This window comes from Hemibagrus wyckioides, linkage group LG22, assembly GCF_019097595.1.
Source record: "Hemibagrus wyckioides isolate EC202008001 linkage group LG22, SWU_Hwy_1.0, whole genome shotgun sequence".
NCBI lineage: Eukaryota > Metazoa > Chordata > Actinopteri > Siluriformes > Bagridae > Hemibagrus > Hemibagrus wyckioides.
In genome coordinates, this window is record NC_080731.1 from 20,040,910 (window position 1) to 20,060,507 (window position 19,598).

At 45.0% G+C, this 19,598-nt stretch overlaps 1 protein-coding gene across 1 annotated transcript in view; it reads right to left on the minus strand.

The window, feature by feature from the left end:
• Window positions 1-3,390: 3,390 nt before the first annotated feature.
• LOC131343462 (BOLA class I histocompatibility antigen, alpha chain BL3-7-like) overlaps window positions 3,391-19,598 on the minus strand; it is a 42,994-nt gene continuing 26,786 nt past the window's right edge. The window contains exons 2-5 of the mRNA XM_058375173.1: window positions 3,999-4,280; window positions 3,814-3,912; window positions 3,577-3,664; window positions 3,391-3,441 (exon numbers count right to left, since the gene is read on the minus strand). Of these exons, the coding sequence (XP_058231156.1) occupies window positions 3,612-3,664; window positions 3,814-3,912; window positions 3,999-4,280 (434 nt within the window). The 3' untranslated portion in view covers window positions 3,391-3,441; window positions 3,577-3,611. The remainder of the gene's footprint in view (window positions 3,442-3,576; window positions 3,665-3,813; window positions 3,913-3,998; window positions 4,281-19,598) is intronic.

The window sequence follows — 19,598 nt, forward strand, 5'->3', positions numbered from 1 at the left end:
GGGATGGAGGTTGGGGTGAGGGATGGAGGTTGGGGTGGGGGTGGAGAGGGATGGAGGTTGGGGTGAGGGATGGTGGTTGGGGTGGGGGGTGGGGGTGGCGAGGGATGGACAACAACCCTGACTCTACTGCTCCAGCTTTCATTAAGGTTCATTAGTAACATGTCCATCAATCACTTTAATTATCACCAGTGAAAGCTATAAATGCTTTGAATTGACTGAATTTCTGCTTATATAATACCAACTCAATAACATAACTCAATAATAAAATAATAACTCAATAATAAAAATCTGCTCTTGCATGCTAAAGTGAGTCATAATAAAATACAAACACACTCTAAACTAATGACCAACAATGAAAAAAAATTGCATTAATTGTATATTAATTACAAGTTTAAGATTTTGTGAAGAAACCAGGACACTGGACATTAAAACTCCGCCCACTGTGAAGCATGGTGGTGGTGGCAGACTTGTCCCAGATATTTAACATGCCAGATATCTGGATTTTGTCTGCGAGGTGTCAGCGAGCCTCTTTGATGCGTCGTTGAGTAGATCACACACAAAGATTGCCGAGCGCTGATCACCTGCTGATTTTCCCACGATCACAGACTGATCTGTCGGTGAGCTCGTTAATTTGCAAATCGGGCTTAAAATCCTGTAGTGTGAACTAGGCTTTAGAGGTAGCTGGTCAGTCATTAATTTTCAGTTTGAAGATAATACTACAGTCTTTATGGAGCAGTTACAGATGTCTCCAAAATATTACAACAATTCACACATTCTCCAAAGCCTCTGGTCTAAAAATAAATTTGTGAAGTGATGCTAGTTCATCAACTTCAGAGGCTGAGGCACGGGGAGAACATGCAAACTCCAACAGGCCCCTGCCTGTTTGACCCCGGGATTCAAACCCAGGACCTTCTTGCTGTGAGGCAACAGTGCTGACCACTAAGCCACCGTGTTGCCCACCCTAAAAATTAATTGGCTGAATTTTTTTTATATATCGACAATGTTTGGTTCCATATTCCCAGACAATTATTTAAGAAATTAGAATGAATATAGGTTTCGCTAACGTGTGACTTCACTGTTCAGTGTCTCCCAATTAAATTATCCCAGTTTCTTCAACAGGTTATATTATACTAGAAGATCCTATATAATCATAATTTAATAACAACACACCACTATGACATTTACACACACACACACAGATAGATAGATAGATAGATAGATAGATAGATAGATAGATAGATAGATAGATAGATAGATAGATAGATAGAAATGAATTTTAAAATTTTAAATGGGATTTATCCATCCAGTGTCTCTGTCACACTTCTGGGATTTGACCTCATAACCTTCATAAACAGAGAAGTGTAACTCCTGAACTCTGACTGGAATCGTGTGTAACCTCTGAACTTTCTCACCTTCTGAGCTTTGGCACAAAGTCGGAGCGAGATCGGCCCATTCCCAAGATTTACACCAAAACAGGAGACAAAGGTTTCACAATTCTCATCTCTTCTTTTCTCTCTCTTTGTACACGGACATAAACACACTGAGCCTCAGCATTTCCACCTGCATTATTTCACACTGAGCCTCAACATGGGACTGTTTTCTGTCCACTGAATTCTCCTAGGATTTTCCAGCACTTTCACAGGAGAGAGGCGGCCCAAAGAGGATTGTGTTTTTGAAGCTTTGGGTACGCCCAATATAATTTCAGGTCTCTGTTTTTAAAAATTAATATTACCCTCAATATTATTTAATGAAAATCGTCTCTTTCAGTCTTACTGAGATCATCAGGGTATATACACCATGGGACTGTCAGGAAAGATTTGCTGATAAATAACAGAATCTATGTGAATGAAGGCAATCTGACAATAATAACTGATAAGTCTAGTCAGCAAACACGTTGTGTTAAATCAATTAACTCACTCGTCAACCTGAGAGAGCCACATTAGTGTGTGTGCAACATGCATTGTGTGTGTGTCTGTGTGTGTGACAGAGAGGAAGAGAAATAAGCAGAAATCATCACAATAGACTCAGTCTGACTGCAGCCACTAAACCACTCCAAGTGGCAAATGAAAGTAAAATAAAACACACTGTACACAGTACAAACATGTGGGACATCAACAGATGTTTCTGCAGCTAAAAAAAACACACTGAATCTGAAGGAGACGTTTCTGTTTCAGCCTGATGATGATTTTAACTGTAAAAGTGAAAACAGGTGAATTTTCACATGTTCATAAACATCCTGAAGCACACGATTTAAATATCAAGAAGAAATTATCAGAAAGAAATCTTAATTCACAATAATAACTTACAAACTATCAGATTTGATCAAATTTCAAAAAATGAAACCTGTTGTGTTTTATAGGTTTTAGTGGAAGCTGGTGTTTTTTAAAATATTTTTATTTTTGTCACAACACATAAAATCATACAGATACAAGAGCTTCAGTTAAATTAACATCAGAATGGGGAAAAGTGATTTCTGTGACTCTCAGTCTGGCATGGTGTTTGGTGACAGATGGACAGGTTTGTGTTTCACAGTAAGAGCTGATCTGGAATTTTCACACCCAACTATCTCTAGAGATTATACAGTGTAGAGTGTAAATATTACACACTGACATAAAGAGCAAAACACACTCAGTGAGCAGGACACCATTCTGAGAAACTCAAACCGGTCTGTATGGTTTAGATACATGCATGAACATGTCTACAGCTTTCTTAATAAACTGGATGATACATGTGTTTTCATTTTCCTGTGTATTCGTTTCTGCATTTAGGTAATTTAGTTAATGTTGCAAAATTGTCTAGATAAAAATGTAAAGAAATGTACATTGTTGCCTCAGGGCTGGCTGTCAGTGGATTCATTTTCCTGATCAGAGTAATTTATATAGAAATATAGTAAACAATGATGCTGTATAATAAGGCACTCTTTTACATTACATTTAGATAAAAATGTAAATATAAAAACAGGGACAATATCAGGGTGGATGAAGTCCAAAAAACAATGTTACCTGTTTTAGAAACAAAACAATCTGTTTAAAAGATTAAAAGAAAAAAGAAATAAAATCTCAACAAATATAACCTTCACACCCTTAAATCTTGGGAAATATACATAAGAAATATTTACAATGAAGATACTAGTTACTACGTACAAAAATACAAATTATACACAAGTTTAAAACCAGAATCACATCAAGAGAACAACAGAATTAAGTCTGAAGCACACAAACACCACTTCCAGCTGAAATACTGCCAACATCACCCTCAGTGTAACAGAGGACAGAAAAAAACTAATATTATATATATATATATATATATATATATATATATATATATATATATATATATATATATATATATATATATATATATATATATATATATATATATATAAATTAAAAAAAAGGGTGGTGTGTGTGTGTGGTCCTCATCTCCATCTCCTGGTCTCTCCTAGAAAAACAGAGAGAAAGAAACAGGATCAGCTCTGAGCTGAGATTTAATGTGAGCTCAGGTTTTTCTGCTGGATTTTCAGTCCACACACAGATTTTTATTCCATATGACACTGTAAACATCATCATGTCTTACTCTCTCAGTTCAGCAGGAAGACACACAGTCACACTTTAAGACTTGTCAGAGGAAGAATCTCCTTCAGAAGATGGAGCACGTTTGAAGCCTGAAACACAGATGATGGACAGACAGTTATTTATCAGTTTATCAGTTCAGATTAAAAACAAGCAAAATATTCATCAAATCTCCTTCAAGAATTAGAAAGTGTAAATCTGTTCTCTGAAAACTTCACATCTGCCTCCTTCCTCCTCTCACCAGAGTTCTTCTTCTTCCAGACCATAATTCCAGCAACAACGGCAACGAGAACAATGAGAGCCACGAGAACACCAACGATGATAGGCATCAGTCCTCCACCTGTTAAATCAGCACAGAGTCTTTATTATCTGCTGCATCAGGAAATCAGATTTATTGTTTATACTGTATGTGGAGTTGATCAGGACCTTTTGGTACTTCTAGCACTAACTCCTCCTTCAAGCTGCTGTGCTGAATCACGCAGGTGTAGGTGTGTTTCTGCAGATCCTCAGCTGGGACTTTCAGAATGCTTCTCTTCTGGAAGCTTCCATCCTGGTTGGGTAACGTCTCTCTGAGCTCCACGTCCTCGTTCACGTCCTCTCCGTCCTTCCTCCAGGAGATCATCACCTCTTTGGGGAAGAAACCTGTAGCGTGACACACCACCTCTGGAGAAGGCGAGTGTTTCTGGATCACTGATGCTGTAGGAGGATCTGCAGAGACACACAGAGACAGAAATATGAAAAGTCTCTTCTGTTCTTCATGTAGAAACTCCTCATGTGAACCCTGATGAGGAATAATCTGTATTCCTGCTGAGGACGTTCTTCATCAAGTTTCCACCAGTTTATGTGTTTTAGTGAAGATGGAGACACTGGAATGGTTTCTGCAGGAAAGGAGGAAAGTTTACAGCAGAAACGTTTAAGCTTCATCACGCTGTTAAAGAGCATCTGCTGTGAGCAGAACAGGAGACAATAAACAGCATCTTCATCACTTTCTCATCATCATCATCATCATCATCATCATCATCATCATCATCATCACTCTTTACAGTGTTTCTAAACTGTTAGAATCTAAACTTCATTAAACTTTCATCTTGTTTTTGTTGATATTTTTTCTCTTCCATCTGAAAAGTCTTCCTCTGTGTATCTGAAATAAAACATCACTGTTCTGCTGAAATATTTTGCTGTTTTCACTTTACACACTGAACTATCTGAAGAACCTCGTCACCTCATTTCCCCCTCAGTGAAGGTCAGTGTTATTGGTCATGTGGTCAATATTTTCTGCTACAAAGATGTGAAAGAGTTTAGAGTTGGAGAGAAAAATAGATTCATACTTTTAATCATACAAACAGAAAATCTCTAAATGTACAGCTTTTAAAGAATAAACTCATTTTACATTTAGAGATTTAAATAACCAGACCACATGAGAAGTGTGTGTGTGTGTGTGTTACAGTAACCAGACCACAGGAGAAGTGTGTGTGTGTGTGTGTTACAGTAACCAGACCACAGAAGTGTGTGTGTGTGTTACAGTAACCAGACCACAGGAGAAGTGTGTGTGTGTGTGTTACAGTAACCAGACCACAGGAGAAGTGTGTGTGTGTTACAGTAACCAGACCACAGGAGAAGTGTGTGTGTGTGTGTGTGTGTGTGTGTTACAGTAACCAGACCACAGGAGAAGTGTGTGTGTGTGTGTGTTACAGTAACCAGACCACAGGAGAAGTGTGTGTGTGTGTGTGTGTTACAGTAACCAGACCACAGGAGAAGAGTGTGTGTGTGTGTGTGTTACAGTAACCAGACCACAGGAGAAGTGTGTGTGTGTGTGTGTGTTACAGTAACCAGACCACAGGAGAAGTGTGTGTGTGTGTGTGTGTGTTACAGTAACCAGACCACAGGAGAAGTGTGTGTGTGTGTGTGTTACAGTAACCAGACCACAGGAGAAGTGTGTGTGTGTGTTACAGTAACCAGACCACAGGAGAAGTGTGTGTGTGTGTGTGTGTGTGTTACAGTAACCAGACCACAGGAGAAGAGTGTGTGTGTGTGTTACAGTAACCAGACCACAGGAGAAGAGTGTGTGTGTGTGTTACAGTAACCAGACCACAGGAGAAGTGTGTGTGTGTGTGTTACAGTAACCAGACCACAGGAGAAGTGTGTGTGTGTGTGTTACAGTAACCAGACCACAGGAGAAGTGTGTGTGTGTGTGTGTTACAGTAACCAGACCACAGAAGTGTGTGTGTGTGTGTGTGTTACAGTAACCAGACCACAGGAGAAGTGTGTGTGTGTGTGTGTGTGTGTGTGTGTTACAGTAACCAGACCACAGGAGAAGTGTGTGTGTGTGTGTGTTACAGTAACCAGACCACAGGAGAAGTGTGTGTGTGTGTGTGTGTGTGTGTGTTACAGTAACCAGACCACAGGAGAAGTGTGTGTGTGTGTGTGTGTGTTACAGTAACCAGACCACAGGAGAAGTGTGTGTGTGTGTGTGTGTTACAGTAACCAGACCACAGGAGAAGTGTGTGTGTGTGTGTGTTACAGTAACCAGACCACAGGAGAAGTGTGTGTGTGTGTGTGTGTTACAGTAACCAGACCACAGGAGAAGTGTGTGTGTGTGTGTGTGTTACAGTAACCAGACCACAGGAGAAGTGTGTGTGTGTGTGTGTTACAGTAACCAGACCACAGGAGAAGTGTGTGTGTGTGTGTGTTACAGTAACCAGACCACAGGAGAAGTGTGTGTGTGTGTGTTACAGTAACCAGACCACAGGAGAAGTGTGTGTGTGTGTGTGTGTGTTACAGTAACCAGACCACAGGAGAAGTGTGTGTGTGTGTGTGTTACAGTAACCAGACCACAGGAGAAGTGTGTGTGTGTGTGTGTTACAGTAACCAGACCACAGGAGAAGAGTGTGTGTGTGTTTGTGTGTTACAGTAACCAGACCACAGGAGAAGTGTGTGTGTGTGTGTGTGTTACAGTAACCAGACCACAGGAGAAGTGTGTGTGTGTGTGTGTGTGTTACAGTAACCAGACCACAGGAGAAGTGTGTGTGTGTGTGTTACAGTAACCAGACCACAGGAGAAGTGTGTGTGTGTGTGTTACAGTAACCAGACCACAGGAGAAGTGTGTGTGTGTGTTACAGTAACCAGACCACAGGAGAAGTGTGTGTGTGTGTTTGTGTGTTACAGTAACCAGACCACAGGAGAAGTGTGTGTGTGTTACAGTAACCAGACCACAGAAGTGTGTGTGTGTGTGTGTGTTACAGTAACCAGACCACAGGAGAAGTGTGTGTGTGTGTGTGTGTGTGTTACAGTAACCAGACCACAGGAGAAGTGTGTGTGTGTGTGTGTGTGTGTGTTACAGTAACCAGACCACAGGAGAAGTGTGTGTGTGTGTGTGTTACAGTAACCAGACAACAGGAGAAGTGTGTGTGTGTGTGTGTTACAGTAACCAGACCACAGGAGAAGAGTGTGTGTGTGTTTGTGTGTTACAGTAACCAGACCACAGGAGAAGTGTGTGTGTGTGTGTGTGTTACAGTAACCAGACCACAGGAGAAGTGTGTGTGTGTGTGTGTGTGTTACAGTAACCAGACCACAGGAGAAGTGTGTGTGTGTGTGTTACAGTAACCAGACCACAGGAGAAGTGTGTGTGTGTTACAGTAACCAGACCACAGGAGAAGTGTGTGTGTGTGTGTGTGTTACAGTAACCAGACCACAGGAGAAGTGTGTGTGTGTTACAGTAACCAGACCACAGAAGTGTGTGTGTGTGTGTGTGTTACAGTAACCAGACCACAGGAGAAGTGTGTGTGTGTGTGTGTTACAGTAACCAGACCACAGGAGAAGTGTGTGTGTGTGTGTGTGTGTGTTACAGTAACCAGACCACAGGAGAAGTGTGTGTGTGTGTGTGTGTGTTACAGTAACCAGACCACAGGAGAAGTGTGTGTGTGTGTGTGTGTTACAGTAACCAGACCACAGGAGAAGTGTGTGTGTGTGTGTTACAGTAACCAGACCACAGGAGAAGTGTGTGTGTGTGTGTGTGTGTGTGTGTGTTACAGTAACCAGACCACAGGAGAAGTGTGTGTGTGTGTGTGTTACAGTAACCAGACCACAGGAGAAGTGTGTGTGTGTGTGTTACAGTAACCAGACCACAGGAGAAGTGTGTGTGTGTGTGTGTGTGTGTGTTACAGTAACCAGACCACAGGAGAAGTGTGTGTGTGTGTGTGTGTGTGTGTATGTTACAGTAACTAGACCACAGGAGAAGTGTGTGTGTGTGTGTGTGTGTGTGTTACAGTAACCAGACCACAGGAGAAGTGTGTGTGTGTGTGTGTGTTACAGTAACCAGACCACAGGAGAAGTGTGTGTGTGTGTGTGTGTGTGTGTGTTACAGTAACCAGACCACAGGAGAAGTGTGTGTGTGTGTTACAGTAACCAGACCACAGGAGAAGTGTGTGTGTGTGTGTTACAGTAACCAGACCACAGGAGAAGTGTGTGTGTGTGTTACAGTAACCAGACCACAGGAGAAGTGTGTGTGTGTGTGTGTTACAGTAACCAGACCACAGGAGAAGTGTGTGTGTGTGTGTGTGTGTGTGTTACAGTAACCAGACCACAGAAGTGTGTGTGTGTGTGTGTGTGTGTGTGTTACAGTAACCAGACCACATGAGAAGTGTGTGTGTGTGTGTGTGTTACAGTAACCAGACCACAGGAGAAGTGTGTGTGTGTGTGTGTGTTACAGTAACCAGACCACAGGAGAAGTGTGTGTGTGTGTGTGTGTGTGTTACAGTAACCAGACCACAGGAGAAGTGTGTGTGTGTGTGTTACAGTAACCAGACCACAGGAGAAGTGTGTGTGTGTGTGTTACAGTAACCAGACCACAGGAGAAGTGTGTGTGTGTGTGTGTGTGTGTGTGTGTGTGTGTTACAGTAACCAGACCACAGGAGAAGTGTGTGTGTGTGTGTGTTACAGTAACCAGACCACAGGAGAAGTGTGTGTGTGTGTGTGTTACAGTAACCAGACCACAGGAGAAGTGTGTGTGTGTGTGTGTGTTACAGTAACCAGACCACAGGAGAAGTGTGTGTGTGTGTGTGTGTGTTACAGTAACCAGACCACAGGAGAAGAGTGTGTGTGTGTGTTACAGTAACCAGACCACAGGAGAAGAGTGTGTGTGTGTGTGTGTGTTACAGTAACCAGACCACAGGAGAAGTGTGTGTGTGTGTGTGTGTGTGTTACAGTAACCAGACCACAGGAGAAGTGTGTGTGTGTGTGTGTGTTACAGTAACCAGACCACAGGAGAAGTGTGTGTGTGTGTGTTACAGTAACCAGACCACAGGAGAAGTGTGTGTGTGTGTGTGTTACAGTAACCAGACCACAGGAGAAGTGTGTGTGTGTGTGTGTGTTACAGTAACCAGACCACAGAAGTGTGTGTGTGTGTGTGTGTGTTACAGTAACCAGACCACAGGAGAAGTGTGTGTGTGTGTGTGTTACAGTAACCAGACCACAGGAGAAGTGTGTGTGTGTGTGTGTGTTACAGTAACCAGACCACAGGAGAAGTGTGTGTGTGTGTGTGTGTGTGTGTTACAGTAACCAGACCACAGGAGAAGTGTGTGTGTGTGTGTGTGTGTGTGTGTTACAGTAACCAGACCACAGGAGAAGTGTGTGTGTGTGTGTGTTACAGTAACCAGACCACAGGAGAAGTGTGTGTGTGTGTGTGTGTGTGTTACAGTAACCAGACCACAGGAGAAGTGTGTGTGTGTGTGTGTGTGTTACAGTAACCAGACCACAGGAGAAGTGTGTGTGTGTGTGTGTGTGTGTGTGTTACAGTAACCAGACCACAGGAGAAGTGTGTGTGTGTGTGTGTGTTACAGTAACCAGACCACAGGAGAAGTGTGTGTGTGTGTGTGTGTGTGTGTTACAGTAACCAGACCACAGGAGAAGTGTGTGTGTGTGTGTGTTACAGTAACCAGACCAGAGGAGAAGTGTGTGTGTGTGTTACAGTACCCAGACCACAGGAGAAGTGTGTGTGTGTGTGTTACAGTAACCAGACCACAGGAGAAGTGTGTGTGTGTGTGTGTGTGTTACAGTAACCAGACCACAGGAGAAGTGTGTGTGTGTGTGTTCCAGTAACCAGACCACAGGAGAAGTGTGTGTGTGTTACAGTAACCAGACCACAGGAGAAGTGTGTGTGTGTGTGTGTGTTACAGTAACCAGACCACAGGAGAAGTGTGTGTGTGTGTTACAGTAACCAGACCACAGGAGAAGTGTGTGTGTGTTACAGTAACCAGACCACAGGAGAAGTGTGTGTGTGTGTGTTACAGTAACCAGACCACAGGAGAAGTGTGTGTGTGTGTGTGTGTGTGTTACAGTAACCAGACCACAGGAGAAGTGTGTGTGTGTTACAGTAACCAGACCACAGGAGGTGTGTGTGTGTGTGTGTTACAGTAACCAGACCACAGGAGAAGTGTGTGTGTGTGTGTGTTACAGTAACCAGACCACAGGAGAAGTGTGTGTGTGTGTGTGTGTGTGTGTTACAGTAACCAGACCACAGGAGAAGTGTGTGTGTGTGTGTGTGTGTTACAGTAACCAGACCACAGGAGAAGTGTGTGTGTGTGTGTGTTACAGTAACCAGACCACAGGAGAAGTGTGTGTGTGTGTGTTACAGTAACCAGACCACAGGAGAAGTGTGTGTGTGTGTGTGTGTGTGTGTGTTACAGTAACCAGACCACAGGAGAAGTGTGTGTGTGTGTGTTACAGTAACCAGACCACAGGAGAAGTGTGTGTGTGTGTGTTACAGTAACCAGACCACAGGAGAAGTGTGTGTGTGTGTGTGTGTGTGTTACAGTAACCAGACCACAGGAGAAGTGTGTGTGTGTGTGTGTGTGTGTGTGTTACAGTAACCAGACCACAGGAGAAGTGTGTGTGTGTGTGTGTGTGTGTGTTACAGTAACCAGACCACAGGAGAAGTGTGTGTGTGTGTGTGTGTTACAGTAACCAGACCACAGGAGAAGTGTGTGTGTGTGTGTGTGTGTGTGTTACAGTAACCAGACCACAGGAGAAGTGTGTGTGTGTGTTACAGTAACCAGACCACAGGAGAAGTGTGTGTGTGTGTGTGTGTGTTACAGTAACCAGACCACAGGAGAAGTGTGTGTGTGTGTTACAGTAACCAGACCACAGGAGAAGTGTGTGTGTGTGTGTGTTACAGTAACCAGACCACAGGAGAAGTGTGTGTGTGTGTGTGTGTGTGTTACAGTAACCAGACCACAGGAGAAGTGTGTGTGTGTGTGTTACAGTAACCAGACCACAGGAGAAGTGTGTGTGTGTGTGTGTGTTACAGTAACCAGACCACAGGAGAAGTGTGTGTGTGTGTGTGTGTTACAGTAACCAGACCACAGGAGAAGTGTGTGTGTGTGTGTGTGTGTGTGTTACAGTAACCAGACCACAGGAGAAGTGTGTGTGTGTGTGTGTGTGTGTTACAGTAACCAGACCACAGGAGAAGTGTGTGTGTGTGTGTGTTACAGTAACCAGACCACAGGAGAAGTGTGTGTGTGTGTGTGTTACAGTAACCAGACCACAGGAGAAGTGTGTGTGTGTGTGTGTGTGTGTGTGTGTTACAGTAACCAGACCACAGGAGAAGTGTGTGTGTGTGTGTGTTACAGTAACCAGACCACAGGAGAAGTGTGTGTGTGTGTGTGTGTTACAGTAACCAGACCACAGGAGAAGTGTGTGTGTGTGTGTGTGTGTTACAGTAACCAGACCACAGGAGAAGTGTGTGTGTGTGTGTGTGTGTGTGTTACAGTAACCAGACCACAGGAGAAGTGTGTGTGTGTGTGTGTGTGTTACAGTAACCAGACCACAGGAGAAGAGTGTGTGTGTGTGTGTGTTACAGTAACCAGACCACAGGAGAAGTGTGTGTGTGTGTTACAGTAACCAGACCACAGGAGAAGTGTGTGTGTGTGTGTGTGTGTGTTACAGTAACCAGACCACAGGAGAAGTGTGTGTGTGTGTGTGTTACAGTAACCAGACCACAGGAGAAGTGTGTGTGTGTGTGTGTTACAGTAACCAGACCACAGGAGAAGTGTGTGTGTGTGTGTGTTACAGTAACCAGACCACAGGAGAAGTGTGTGTGTGTGTGTGTGTGTGTGTGTTACAGTAACCAGACCACAGGAGAAGTGTGTGTGTGTGTGTGTGTTACAGTAACCAGACCACAGGAGAAGTGTGTGTGTGTGTGTGTGTGTGTTACAGTAACCAGACCACAGGAGAAGTGTGTGTGTGTGTGTGTTACAGTAACCAGACCACAGGAGAAGTGTGTGTGTGTGTGTGTGTTACAGTAACCAGACCACAGGAGAAGTGTGTGTGTGTGTGTGTTACAGTAACCAGACCACAGGAGAAGTGTGTGTGTGTGTGTGTGTGTGTGTTACAGTAACCAGACCACAGGAGAAGTGTGTGTGTGTGTGTGTGTGTATGTTACAGTAACTAGACCACAGGAGAAGTGTGTGTGTGTGTGTGTTACAGTAACCAGACCACAGGAGAAGTGTGTGTGTGTGTGTGTGTTACAGTAACCAGACCACAGGAGAAGTGTGTGTGTGTGTGTGTGTGTGTGTGTGTTACAGTAACCAGACCACAGGAGAAGTGTGTGTGTGTGTGTGTTACAGTAACCAGACCACAGGAGAAGTGTGTGTGTGTGTGTGTGTGTGTGTTACAGTAACCAGACCACAGGAGAAGTGTGTGTGTGTGTGTTACAGTAACCAGACCACAGGAGAAGTGTGTGTGTGTGTGTGTTACAGTGACCAGACCACAGGAGAAGTGTGTGTGTGTGTGTGTCACAGTAAGCAGACCACAGGAGAAGTGTGTGTGTGTGTGTTACAGTAACCAGACCACAGGAGAAGTGTGTGTGTGTGTGTGTGTTACAGTAACCAGACCACAGGAGAAGTGTGTGTGTGTGTGTGTGTTACAGTAACCAGACCACAGGAGAAGTGTGTGTGTGTGTGTGTGTTACAGTAACCAGACCACAGGAGAAGTGTGTGTGTGTGTTACAGTAACCAGACCACAGGAGAAGTGTGTGTGTGTGTGTGTGTGTGTTACAGTAACCAGACCACAGAAGTGTGTGTGTGTGTGTGTGTGTGTGTGTGTTACAGTAACCAGACCACAGGAGAAGTGTGTGTGTGTGTGTTACAGTAACCAGACCACAGGAGAAGTGTGTGTGTGTGTGTGTGTTACAGTAACCAGACCACAGGAGAAGTGTGTGTGTGTGTGTGTGTGTGTTACAGTAACCAGACCACAGGAGAAGTGTGTGTGTGTGTGTGTGTTACAGTAACCAGACCACAGGAGAAGTGTGTGTGTGTGTGTGTTACAGTAACCAGACCACAGGAGAAGAGTGTGTGTGTGTTTGTGTGTTACAGTAACCAGACCACAGGAGAAGTGTGTGTGTGTGTGTGTGTGTGTGTGTTACAGTAACCAGACCACAGGAGAAGTGTGTGTGTGTGTGTGTGTTACAGTAACCAGACCACAGGAGAAGTGTGTGTGTGTGTGTGTGTTACAGTAACCAGACCACAGGAGAAGTGTGTGTGTGTGTGTGTTACAGTAACCAGACCACAGGAGAAGTGTGTGTGTGTGTGTGTGTGTTACAGTAACCAGACCACAGGAGAAGTGTGTGTGTGTGTGTGTTACAGTAACCAGACCACAGGGGAAGAGTGTGTGTGTGTGTGTTACAGTAACCAGACCACAGGAGAAGTGTGTGTGTGTGTGTGTTACAGTAACCAGACCACAGGAGAAGTGTGTGTGTGTGTGTGTGTGTTACAGTAACCAGACCACAGGAGAAGTGTGTGTGTGTGTGTGTGTTACAGTAACCAGACCACAGGAGAAGTGTGTGTGTGTGTGTTACAGTAACCAGACCACAGGAGAAGTGTGTGTGTGTGTGTGTGTGTGTTACAGTAACCAGACCACAGGAGAAGTGTGTGTGTGTGTGTGTGTTACAGTAACCAGACCACAGGAGAAGTGTGTGTGTGTGTGTGTGTGTTACAGTAACCAGACCACAGGAGAAGTGTGTGTGTGTGTGTGTGTGTTACAGTAACCAGACCACAGGAGAAGTGTGTGTGTGTGTGTTACAGTAACCAGACCACAGGAGAAGTGTGTGTGTGTGTGTGTGTTACAGTAACCAGACCACAGGAGAAGTGTGTGTGTGTGTGTGTGTTACAGTAACCAGACCACAGGAGAAGTGTGTGTGTGTGTGTGTGTGTGTGTTACAGTAACCAGACCACAGGAGAAGTGTGTGTGTGTGTGTGTGTTACAGTAACCAGACCACAGGAGAAGTGTGTGTGTGTGTGTGTGTTACAGTAACCAGACCACAGGAGAAGTGTGTGTGTGTGTGTGTGTGTGTTACAGTAACCAGACCACAGGAGAAGTGTGTGTGTGTGTGTGTGTGTGTGTTACAGTAACCAGACCACAGGAGAAGTGTGTGTGTGTGTGTGTGTGTGTGTTACAGTAACCAGACCACAGGAGAAGTGTGTGTGTGTGTGTGTGTTACAGTAACCAGACCACAGGAGAAGTGTGTGTGTGTGTGTGTGTGTTACAGTAACCAGACCACAGGAGAAGTGTGTGTGTGTGTGTGTTACAGTAACCAGACCACAGGAGAAGTGTGTGTGTGTGTGTGTGTTACAGTAACCAGACCACAGGAGAAGTGTGTGTGTGTGTGTGTTACAGTAACCAGACCACAGGAGAAGTGTGTGTGTGTGTGTGTGTGTGTGTTACAGTAACCAGACCACAGGAGAAGTGTGTGTGTGTGTGTGTGTGTGTGTTACAGTAACCAGACCACAGGAGAAGTGTGTGTGTGTGTGTGTGTTACAGTAACCAGACCACAGGAGAAGTGTGTGTGTGTGTGTTACAGTAACCAGACCACAGGAGAAGTGTGTGTGTGTGTGTGTTACAGTAACCAGACCACAGGAGAAGTGTGTGTGTGTGTGTGTGTGTGTGTGTTACAGTAACCAGACCACAGGAGAAGTGTGTGTGTGTGTGTGTGTGTGTGTGTGTTACAGTAACCAGACCACAGGAGAAGTGTGTGTGTGTGTGTTACAGTAACCAGACCACAGGAGAAGTGTGTGTGTGTGTGTGTGTTACAGTAACCAGACCACAGGAGAAGTGTGTGTGTGTGTGTGTGTTACAGTAACCAGACCACAGGAGAAGTGTGTGTGTGTGTGTTACAGTAACCAGACCACAGGAGAAGTGTGTGTGTGTGTGTGTTACAGTAACCAGACCACAGGAGAAGTGTGTGTGTGTGTGTTACAGTAACCAGACCACAGGAGAAGTGTGTGTGTGTGTGTGTGTTACAGTAACCAGACCACAGGAGAAGTGTGTGTGTGTGTGTGTGTGTGTTACAGTAACCAGACCACAGGAGAAGTGTGTGTGTGTGTTACAGTAACCAGACCACAGGAGAAGTGTGTGTGTGTGTGTGTGTTACAGTAACCAGACCACAGGAGAAGTGTGTGTGTGTGTGTGTTACAGTAACCAGACCACAGGAGAAGTGTGTGTGTGTGTGTGTTACAGTAACCAGACCACAGGAGAAGTGTGTGTGTGTGTGTGTTACAGTAACCAGACCACAGGAGAAGTGTGTGTCTGTGTGTTACAGTAACCAGACCACAGGAGAAGTGTGTGTGTGTGTGTGTGTTACAGTAACCAGACCACAGGAGAAGTGTGTGTGTGTTACAGTAACCAGACCACAGGAGAAGAGTGTGTGTGTGTTACAGTAACCAGACCACAGGAGAAGTGTGTGTGTGTGTGTTACAGTAACCAGACCACAGGAGAAGTGTGTGTGTGTTACAGTAACCAGACCACAGGAGAAGTGTGTGTGTGTGTGTGTTACAGTAACCAGACCACAGGAGAAGTGTGTGTGTGTGTGTGTTACAGTAACCAGACCACAGGAGAAGTGTGTGTGTGTGTGTTACAGTAACCAGACCACAGGAGAAGTGTGTGTGTGTGTGTGTGTGTGTGTGTTACAGTAACCAGACCACAGGAGAAGTGTGTGTGTGTGTGTGTGTGTATGTTACAGTAACTAGACCACAGGAGAAGTGTGTGTGTGTGTGTGTGTGTGTGTGTGTGTTACAGTAACCAGACCACAGGAGAAGTGTGTGTGTGTGTGTGTGTTACAGTAACCAGACCACAGGAGACGTGTGTGTGTGTGTGTGTGTGTGTGTGTGTGTGTGTTACAGTAACCAGACCACAGGAGAAGTGTGTGTGTGTGTTACAGTAACCAGACCACAGGAGAAGTGTGTGTGTGTGTGTTACAGTAACCAGACCACAGGAGAAGTGTGTGTGTGTGTTACAGTAACCAGACCACAGGAGAAGTGTGTGTGTGTGTGTGTTACAGTAACCAGACCACAGGAGAAGTGTGTGTGTGTGTGTGTTAAAGTAAGCAGACCACAGAAGTGTGTGTGTGTGTGTTACAGTAACCAGACCACATGAGAAGTGTGTGTGTGTGTGTGTGTTACAGTAACCAGACCACAGGAGAAGTGTGTGTGTGTGTGTGTGTTACAGTAACCAGACCACAGGAGAAGTGTGTGTGTGTGTGTGTGTGTGTTACAGTAACCAGACCACAGGAGAAGTGTGTGTGTGTGTGTTACAGTAACCAGACCACAGGAGAAGTGTGTGTGTGTGTGTGTTACAGTAACCAGACCACAGGAGAAGTGTGTGTGTGTGTGTGTGTGTGTGTGTTACAGTAACCAGACCACAGGAGAAGTGTGTGTGTGTGTGTTACAGTAACCAGACCACAGGAGAAGTGTGTGTGTGTGTGTGTTACAGTAACCAGACCACAGGAGAAGTGTGTGTGTGTGTGTGTGTTACAGTAACCAGACCAGAGGAGAAGTGTGTGTGTGTGTTACAGTAACCAGACCACAGGAGAAGTGTGTGTGTGTGTGTGTTACAGTAACCAGACCACAGGAGAAGTGTGTGTGTGTGTGTTACAGTAACCAGACCACAGGAGAAGTGTGTGTGTGTGTGTGTGTGTGTGTGTTACAGTAACCAGACCACAGGAGAAGTGTGTGTGTTACAGTAACTAGACCACAGGAGAAGTGTGTGTGTGTGTGTGTGTTACAGTAACCAGACCACAGGAGAAGTGTGTGTGTGTGTGTGTTACAGTAACCAGACCACAGGAGAAGTGTGTGTGTGTGTGTTACAGTAACCAGACCACAGGAGAAGTGTGTGTGTGTTTGTTACAATAACCAGACCACAGGAGAAGTGTGTGTGTGTGTGTTACAGTAACCAGACCACAGGAGAAGTGTGTGTGTGTGTGTTACAGTAACCAGACCACAGGAGGTGTGTGTGTGTGTGTGTGTTACAGTAACCAGGCCACAGGAGAAGTGTGTGTGTGTGTTACAGTAACCAGACCACAGGAGAAGTGTGTGTGTGTGTGTTACAGTAACCAGACCACAGGAGAAGTGTGTGTGTGTTACAGTAACCAGACCACAGGAGAAGTGTGTGTGTGTGTGTGTTACAGTAACCAGACCACAGGAGAAGTGTGTGTGTGTGTGTGTTACAGTAACCAGACCACAGGAGAAGTGTGTGTGTGTGTTACAGTAACCAGACCACAGGAGAAGTGTGTGTGTGTGTGTTACAGTAACCAGACCACAGGAGAAGTGTGTGTGTGTTACAGTAACCAGACCACAGGAGAAGTGTGTGTGTGTGTTACAGTAACCAGACCACAGGAGAAGTGTGTGTGTGTGTGTTACAGTAACCAGACCACAGGAGAAGTGTGTGTGTGTTACAGTAACCAGACCACAGGAGAAGTGTGTGTGTGTGTGTGTTACAGTAACCAGACCACAGGAGAAGTGTGTGTGTGTGTGTGTTACAGTAACCAGACCACAGGAGAAGTGTGTGTGTGTGTGTTACAGTAACCAGACCACAGGAGAAGTGTGTGTGTGTGTGTGTGTGTGTGTTACAGTAACCAGACCACAGGAGAAGTGTGTGTGTGTGTGTGTGTGTATGTTACAGTAACTAGACCACAGGAGAAGTGTGTGTGTGTGTGTGTGTGTGTGTGTTACAGTAACCAGACCACAGGAGAAGTGTGTGTGTGTGTGTGTGTTACAGTAACCAGACCACAGGAGAAGTGTGTGTGTGTGTGTGTGTGTGTTACAGTAACCAGACCACAGGAGAAGTGTGTGTGTGTGTTACAGTAACCAGACCACAGGAGAAGTGTGTGTGTGTGTGTTACAGTAACCAGACCACAGGAGAAGTGTGTGTGTGTGTTACAGTAACCAGACCACAGGAGAAGTGTGTGTGTGTGTGTGTTACAGTAACCAGACCACAGGAGAAGTGTGTGTGTGTGTGTTACAGTAACCAGACCACATGAGAAGTGTGTGTGTGTGTGTGTGTTACAGTAACCAGACCACAGGAGAAGTGTGTGTGTGTGTGTGTGTTACAGTAACCAGACCACAGGAGAAGTGTGTGTGTGTGTGTGTGTGTGTTACAGTAACCAGACCACAGGAGAAGTGTGTGTGTGTGTGTGTGTGTGTTACAGTAACCAGACCACAGGAGAAGTGTGTGTGTGTGTGTTACAGTAACCAGACCACAGGAGAAGTGTGTGTGTGTGTGTTACAGTAACCAGACCACAGGAGAAGTGTGTGTGTGTGTGTGTGTGTGTGTGTTACAGTAACCAGACCACAGGAGAAGTGTGTGTGTGTGTGTTACAGTAACCAGACCACAGGAGAAGTGTGTGTGTGTGTGTGTTACAGTAACCAGACCACAGGAGAAGTGTGTGTGTGTGTGTGTGTGTGTTACAGTAACCAGACCACAGGAGAAGTGTGTGTGTGTGTGTGTGTGTTACAGTAACCAGACCACAGGAGAAGAGTGTGTGTGTGTTACAGTAACCAGACCACAGGAGAAGAGTGTGTGTGTGTTTGTGTGTTACAGTAACCAGACCACAGGAGAAGTGTGTGTGTGTGTGTGTTACAGTAACCAGACCACAGGAGAAGTGTGTGTGTGTGTGTGTGTGTTACAGTAACCAGACCACAGGAGAAGTGTGTGTGTGTGTTACAGTAACCAGACCACAGGAGAAGTGTGTGTGTGTGTGTTACAGTAACCAGACCACAGGAGAAGTGTGTGTGTGTTACAGTAACCAGACCACAGGAGAAGTGTGTGTGTGTGTTACAGTAACCAGACCACAGGAGAAGTGTGTGTGTGTGTGTTACAGTAACCAGACCACAGGAGAAGTGTGTGTGTGTTACAGTAACCAGACCACAGGAGAAGTGTGTGTGTGTGTGTGTTACAGTAACCAGACCACAGGAGAAGTGTGTGTGTGTGTGTGTTACAGTAACCAGACCACAGGAGAAGTGTGTGTGTGTGTGTTACAGTAACCAGACCACAGGAGAAGTGTGTGTGTGTGTGTGTGTGTGTGTTACAGTAACCAGACCACAGGAGAAGTGTGTGTGTGTGTGTGTGTGTGTGTTACAGTAACCAGACCACAGGAGAAGTGTGTGTGTGTGTGTGTGTTACAGTAACCAGACCACAGGAGAAGTGTGTGTGTGTGTGTGTGTGTGTGTTACAGTAACCAGACCACAGGAGAAGTGTGTGTGTGTGTTACAGTAACCAGACCACAGGAGAAGTGTGTGTGTGTGTGTTACAGTAACCAGACCACAGGAGAAGTGTGTGTGTGTGTTACAGTAACCAGACCACAGGAGAAGTGTGTGTGTGTGTGTGTTACAGTAACCAGACCACAGGAGAAGTGTGTGTGTGTGTGTGTTAAAGTAAGCAGACCACATGAGAAGTGTGTGTGTGTGTGTGTGTTACAGTAACCAGACCACAGGAGAAGTGTGTGTGTGTGTTACAGTAACCAGACCACAGGAGAAGTGTGTGTGTGTGTGTTACAGTAACCAGACCACAGGAGAAGTGTGTGTGTGTGTTACAGTAACCAGACCACAGGAGAAGTGTGTGTGTGTGTGTGTTACAGTAACCAGACCACAGGAGAAGTGTGTGTGTGTGTGTGTTAAAGTAAGCAGACCACAGGAGAAGTGTGTGTGTGTGTGTGTGTGTGTGTTACAGTAACCAGACCACATGAGAAGTGTGTGTGTGTGT